This window comes from Lepidochelys olivacea (genome assembly GCF_965140295.1).
Source record: "Lepidochelys olivacea isolate rLepOli2 genome assembly, chromosome: 9".
Lineage (NCBI taxonomy): Eukaryota > Metazoa > Chordata > Testudines > Cheloniidae > Lepidochelys > Lepidochelys olivacea.
Genome location: NC_140419.1, coordinates 64,745,302 through 64,752,781, shown reverse-complemented (window position 1 = coordinate 64,752,781; position 7,480 = coordinate 64,745,302). Strand labels below are relative to the sequence as shown.

Genomic DNA, 7,480 nt, shown 5'->3' with positions numbered 1-7,480 from the left:
TAGGCTGCTAAGGCCTTTGGCGAAGCAGCAGGGGCAGCCATAAGCTGGGAAGTGTATGGTCACATCCCCACATTCCAAACCAGTTACACTGAAATAAGGTGATATTGGGCTGTTAGGAAGACAATCCTGTCCTGATAGTGCCCATCACCACCAGATAAAGAAACTGATGTTTAAGATGGTTAAAGAAAACTTAGCTTGATAGCATCCTCTCTGGCAAGAAATCACTTATCAATCATTTATCACTTGTGAAACCCTCATTTCTGTATTGTTTTATCCTTATGGCCCCCACTTTGTTATTGTTAATCTGCCTGGTACTCTAATTGTTTCTTTCTGCTGTATAATTAATTTTGCTAGATCTAAGTTAATTAGGGTAGTGGTTAATCGGTTAAAAATTATGTTACAATATGTTAGGATTGGTTAAATTTCAGTAAAATGATTGGTTAAGGTATAGCTGAGAATATTACTATATAAACTGGGGTCAAACAGGAAGTAGGGGGAAGGCAAATTGGAATCATGTTTGCTAAGGGGAGGGAACGGGAACAAGGAATGGGGAACAGGGACACAGGTAAGGCTCTGCGGCATCAGTTGGGAAGGGGACATGGGGTAAATGCTCTACAGTGTCAGAGCTGGAAATGTAACACTGGGGAACGATCGGCATATACAGATAAGCCCGACTGGTGTGAAGGGCTTCGGAATATGCTTGATTGGAAACTAACCCCAATAAACATCACATTGTCTGCATTTTGGACTTCTGGTTGTCTGCTTTCTGTCTATGCGACAAGAACCGGGCGAAAGGGTGAAAGGAAACCCCTATAACAGTGTAACTCAGAGCAAAGCTTATCCACCATTAGTCACAGAAAAGGCATACTAGTGGGAAATAAATGCTATTTTCAAGCTTCCATTAAAAACACTGGGAGGTTAAAAGCCAACAATTAAAAAGTGCTTTGAGGAAGCACTTGATGGAGTCCCTTTGACCGTGCCCCTAATTATGTTTTCTAGTGTAACTGTTATGCTTAGCTACAATAATAATAATAAAAAAACAGCTGGAGAAGAACTGACCTTTCTATGCAGTGTTCACTTACGCCAGATCTTCTGCAGGTTTCAGAGTAGCAGCCGTGTTAGTCTGTATTCGCAAAAAGAACAGGAGGACGTGTGGCGCCTTAGAGACTAACCCATTTATTTGAGCATGAGCTTTCGTGAGCTACAAGTACTCCTCAAGGTGCCACAAGTACTCCTTTTCTTTTTGCAGATCTTCTGCAGTTAGTACCAATGCCTTTTCCAATAGCCTGTTAAAACAATTCAATAGAGGGTGCTCTTCCCTCTGAGTCAGAACTGATGCAGGTTTCAGAGTAGCCGCCGTGTTAGTCTGTATCTGCGAAAAGAAAAGGAGGACCTGTGGCACCTTAGAGACGAACCAATTTATTTGAGCACAAGCTTTCGTGAGCTACAGCTCACTTCATTGGATGCATTCAGTAGAGGGAAAAAAAAATGCATTCATTTTCCGCTGAATGCATCCGATGAAGTGAGCTGTAGCTCGTGCTCAAATAAATTGGTTCGTCTCTAAGGTGCCACAGGTCCTCCTTTTCTTAGAACTGATGCAGTGACCTATCAGAGTATTAGAGGAAGCTGTGTTGTTGGACAGGTGGCATCTTTCAGATGAGACATAAAAACAAGGTCCTGACCATTGGTGGCTATTAAAGAGCCCTTGGTATCTTTCACAAGGGTGTAATTCCAGTGATCTGATTACATTGCAATTTGGATATGTCGTTACTATCACCCTCCCCTTTCACTTGCTTGGTTTCCTTCATTTTCTGACCCTAAAACCAGTGTGTAGTGTGGTGTTCTGTGTTGTAAACACTTACTGCTTTCCCTCCGGAGGTGGCTGCCTTTCGGTGGTGCGGATGTGGGCTTTGATGTTTGCAAACAGCACGGTGTGTAAATAATAATAATACATATTTCACAATCCTACAGATAAACACAAAGTGCGAGTTTGGATATTGAGATTAATATATTTAATCTTTCTTGTTTGTAAAACAAGACATAAATTTGTACATATATAATTTATATCTATATATATTTATATTTATTTATATATACTATATACAGACAATAAAAAAGTCTCCTCTCTGTTAGGCTGAGAGATTTATGGAGGAATGATATAGGCATGATGGGGAGCTCAAGGAAATTCTGCATTTCTTATTAGATAATGGATGGGGACAGCTCCGTTGGCCTTCAGGACTGTAACAGGCATCGCCTGCCATGGACTGAACTCTGCTTTGGCTATTCCACAGTATATTTTGCTACATGGTTCTTGAAAGCCGGAGGTGAGAGGTTGCTCTGTCCATATAGCGAGATCCTCCCTTCTTTGCAGATGACAATGGCCAAAGGCTGGTTGAAGCTGTGGGCCACGGAATGTTATTGCACTAGGTAAAGGACACATGTTAAAAGCACATTGTGCATTTCCATAACTCGTATGAAAAACAAGAGATTTCAAATGTGTGTGTCTTATAAAAAAATAGAGATAAGAGGTGATTCATTAGATTGAGATCCCTAATCATCTCTACACTCTACAAGTGAGTGTGCATCTCCCTTCCGCCACCTGCCCTCATTAGCCAATCAAATTTCTCTTTCTGAGACTTGGCTGCATATGCTCTAAAACACAGCAGCACAGGGATCCCACCGTGGCCTGTTCTCCTCATGTGCGCATGAGGCAGAGTTGCAGGGTGGTTAGGGTGGATGCAGAAACTTGGGGTTTCCCCTCACCTCTGTTTTGGAGGAGAGGGAGGTGCACTGACACACCAGTTAAGGCGCTCCGATTTGTTAACAACAGACGCTAGGTTTGGGGGGTGTCGGGGATGATGGAAAGCAAGTAGGCACCATTTCACCACATGTCTGGAAGAAAAAAATCCAAAATGCTAAAAACGACTTCTCTTGGCAATCGATCCAGTGGCATAGTAAGAGAGAGTTCCCAGGATCTCCCCACCTTGAGCAGCAGGCAGGTGGGAATGACTGGCTCATGAGGTGGAACTCGTGTCTCACTTCCAGAACAACTCTTGAATTCCGACCACATGCTATAGGTGAAAGCCAGTTGGGTTTACTCTCTGCTGCTCACTCCCTAATGGACATTACCACACCGTCCCACAGGGCTGTGGAGAGAGGGTGAGGACTGAGCCTTCACAGTACCTGGAGAGATGGGTCAAGGAGGTCTAAGCATAGCTGCTAGCCCAGCCTGTGGCTTGTTATAACTATGGAAACAGGCTGGGTTCCCCAGGTGTTCTTTAACTCAGCTATATCCATCCAGCTGAGGAAGAAGGAAAAGACACCCTGCTTGGGTGCATTAAGTTGTAACCCTGGGATGCTACCTTGCACTAGTGACCAGTGACCAGAGCAAGTGCATGCACACCTGGGCTGGCATTTTGAAATCTGCTAGGGCAACCCAACTCCCTGCATCAGGTCTATAGGATTCCCCCCACCTTGAGACTACTTCACTCCCTCTAACGTGGCCGTGGGGACTTTTATATTTAAGATCCCTTCTGCTGCTGAGGGCAGCACTTGTAGTCTGAGGGTCTCTGGAGGCGTAAGAGCTGTTTTCGTGGCAAGATGCTGGCTTGGATCCAAGCGGACTCGGACCCAAGTGCAGCTGGAGGGTCTCAGCTCAGTTCCTACTTACAGACTGGCCCAGTGAACCATGATAAAGTAAAAAGTGTCAGCTGTCTGCACAGGGGAGACCCAGACCCAAATTAGCAGGGGGCGTGAATTGCTACACCTCCCAGGTAAGGTCATTGACAAGACGGCATGGGAGAGCATGCAGAGTGGCCGCCTGGAGCCCACCTACAGGCTGGCAGACAGCTAACTATAGACTTAAGTTTCTCCTTCAAAGTCCACCAATGCAGCTAACACTCCACAGAGAAGTAAAGAATGTCTTTGCCCCTGCAGCCCCCGTTACAAACAGGCCTTCCCTGCAGGGACACACTCACTACAAGAACCACTGACACACAGCTTGGAATACGCTGGTTCCTTCGGTTCTGTAGCCAGCTTATTTATTGATCAGCGTCTTTAAGGAGCGCGTGAATGTGCTCATAACAGTTGCAACCGTGGCTGACTGGCGGGACTGCTGCTCTGCCGCCTGGTGGTGACTCAGCGTTCTGGCCGTCGACTCCTCCGCCGCCCTCAGTAAGAAGGTGTAATTCCGCACCACCTCCTCCACCTTGGTCAGCAGCTCTTGGCGCTGGGACTCTGAACGCACGATGTACACTAGCTTAACGAACGTCTCGATGAGGCTGCTCAGCACCTGGAAGCTGCTTGTGATTGCTGAGAGCATGTGCGTCGGGCTCTTGTCCACGGCTGCCACCCTGCGGCAGGATGCCCTGAATTCTTTGAACTTCAGGGCAAGCTCTTGCTTGTATTCGGCCAGCTGGGAGATGTAGGGTTTGCAATCCCGAACTTCAGGGCTCACCACACACTGCCTTAAGATGGTCAGGAGCTCATTAGTGTCCATCTGCACTGCCAGAAACCCATCTGGCAATGCATAGGCATGGCCTCGAAGGGCATGGACCTTAGCCAGGCTCCCCTCAAAGGTGGAGGTCCTTAAGTCTATCTCCTGGGTCTGGCTGTCTTCAGGGCTGCTGCAGGCAGTGGCATCCAGGACCTGAAGGGTCCTGCTCATTACCGGGACCATCTGATTGTCCAGCTTCATGCCTGGCAGGATCTGCATGGGGATGGAATAAGAGAGCTCATCCTTCTCACTCCCATCATCTGCCACGTCACACTTCCGATAGTAGAAGCAATACCGGATGGAGCAGCACTTCTTGTCCTCCATATCTTCCTCCGGCAGCTCAGCATGACTAGGGTACATCTCCTCCTGGATGGAGAAAGCCGCCGAGCCCTTCTGGTTCTTCTTCTCTTGTGCTATTTGAACGTAAGATGCGTCACCTGTTCTTGGGGATTCCTGGATCTTGCTCTTAGGCGCGGAGCTGTGGGCCCCGGGGTCACCCTCACTCTGCAAGCCTTTCTGCTTGGCTGGATAGGTGTCCTGGTAGATGTCAGAGCAGAAAGATGTTCGGTCAGTCTGGTCTATTTCGCTGACACTGTAGCGGCGCATCAGCTTCTTGTAGTGCGGTGCCCCCATGCACTCTCCCCGGGAGGTGCACGTTGTCAAGCAAGACATGCTATTCTCTGGATCTGACCGGTAGTCTCTGGACTCTAAGCTTGTGGATCGAATCCGCCTGCCCTTAGAAGGGCTGCTCATGCTTGTAAGCCTACCTGCTTCTGCCTGCTTCTGGTTGTCAGGGGTCTTCTCCCTCCCTCGCCTCTCCAGCTCCGGTGCGGCTATCTGGTTGGGGTGCGGTCTCACCCCTCTGCAGATCCGCTTGCAGTCGCAGCTGCGCCTCTGCTCCCTGGACATCCCTGGGACTTTCTGCACAGGGCTGCTCTTCAGCTGACAGCTGCAGCGCCCAGGCACAGAAGGGTGCAGGTATTCCGGTGGCGGGAGGTCACCTTTGGTCTTTGGCTTGAGCAGCTCTTCCAGGAATTCCAGCTCGTACTGTTTCACCTTCTGTAGCTGGGCCTGCCGCTCGTCCGTCTCCTTCTTCAGCCGTGTCGGGAAGGTCGCAGAAAACAGCTTCCTCAACCTGAAGTGGGCTTTCGGGGCTTTGGGTTTAGCTGGAACATCAGAGTCCTGCTGGGTCGCCTCCAAAACCTTTTCCGCTTTCTTGGAAGGCACAGTGCTAATCTGCAAGCCCTCAGATCTGGACACCAGCTGGATCTGCCCTTTGGGATCCTCGCTGGTGCTCCTGGTGGATGGAGGGTGCAGACTGCTATCCTCTGCTTTTAAGCTTTTGGCACAACTTTCATGCTGCATTTTCTCCCCTTGGCTTGCAGGACCAATGTGTCTCTGGTACGCGGGGTTAGCAGCATCACCTTTTGCTTTCTGACCTGGCTCCCCACTTGCTGGCTTCCCTCCAGGGTCTCCGCTCACTTTCTGCAAGTAGCTCTTTGAAGGAAAAGTCTTGAGGTGCTGTCTTTCGCCACCCACAGGGGAGGGATGGAAAGCGTTGCCCCTACTGCCATGAGGCTCTTTCGGGCTCAGAGAGGCTTCACCTTGTGGCTGCGGTTGGCAGTCACACAAGGTCTCCACAGTTGGCTGACTCCCTTTAAATTTTAAATGCTTGCTACTGGAAGGCACACAGCTGCTGCACACACTGGCCTGCTTGTCTGCTTTAGGACTAGCCACCACAGCTGCCACTTGGGCAGGCGAGCCTTTGCTGCTCACCACTTGCTGCAGAGCAGCTGAAATGGTCACTCCGCCCTTAGGATCCAGGGTTAGTTTAGGGCTCAGCCGGACCTCTTTGGGAATCTTCTCCCGTAGATCCTGCACCTGGTCCCTGCTCAAGGCAGCCGCAGCGTGCAGCGACACCTCAAAGGCTGCTTTTGAGTGGCTGGGGCCTTTGCATTCGGAGCCCGGCATTGTCACGCCCCTGTTCTTCTGCTCATTCAGCTGTGGTGAGTGCACTGGCTGGACAGCCAAAGTGTAACTCTGCTCTCCGGGCTGCTGCTCCTGCTTACTCCTGCTGCAAGCGAGGCTGGGGGTCTGGTTAGAGAAAGCTGACTTCAGGGAAGGGCCTGGCTCCTGGCGCCCCAGAAGGTATGGCGAGGTGAGGACGGCTTGGGCAGCACAGCTCTGGATTCGAAAGGGAAGGTCCTTCCTGGCGAGCAGGTTTTCTTTGTTGATGTGCTGGGCCAGGAAGTAGGCTGCATTCTGGTGCTGCTTCATGACCGAGACCATCTCCGAGACATCGGTTAGCTCTGAGGAGTTGGTTTCGTGGCCAGAGTCCAAGGAGGACTCGGGCGTGATGGCAGCCAGAACAATCAGACCTGAGAAAACACAAGAGGAACATGGGGACGTTATGCTCAGGTCTCACCGCTGCTTGGAGGAGACAGCAATGCAGAGGGGCAAGAGAGTCCCAAAGACGGCAGCATTTGCTGGGGGAAAGAGAATTTCAGCAGAGAAACCTCAGCTCCCTCCTCCCACCACCTCCAGAAGAAGCACAGCTGGGAGCTTGGAGAGGTCTTGACTGGCTCACCAGCTCTGGGCAATGCCTCTGTGAGTGAATGGGAATTAGTCCAGGCAAGTCTAACTGAGACTGATTGCCAGCTTCACTCTGGCTTGCTGTCTTAATTCAACAAGAGCATTTAACCTGGAAAGAGGCCCGGGGAAGGGTTCCAGCACTAGGAACAGTAGAGCCATAGGGAGTCGTCTGGTGCAATGAGGGAAACCTGGCAGTAACAACACTGCTGGAACGTGGAGGGGGATCTGTGAGAATTGGGGGAGGCCCGTGTTGCTGCCCACGCCCAGCAGGCCTTAGTGTGATCACCCTTTACTGAGCCTGAAGGAATCCAACTGACAACACATTTGCACTTAAAAGGGCAACCTGGCCAAGGTGGCTTACAGCTGCAGAATCTACCAGGGCAGGATAACCCA

The 7,480-nt window shown here is 50.0% G+C and overlaps 1 protein-coding gene across 1 annotated transcript in view; it reads right to left on the bottom strand.

The window, feature by feature from the left end:
• Positions 1-2,108: 2,108 nt before the first annotated feature.
• FRMPD3 (FERM and PDZ domain containing 3) overlaps positions 2,109-7,480 on the bottom strand; it is a 153,314-nt gene continuing 147,942 nt past the window's right edge. The window contains exon 16 of the mRNA XM_084639524.1: positions 2,109-6,873. Within this exon, the coding sequence (XP_084495650.1) occupies positions 4,037-6,873 (2,837 nt within the window). The 3' untranslated portion in view covers positions 2,109-4,036. The remainder of the gene's footprint in view (positions 6,874-7,480) is intronic.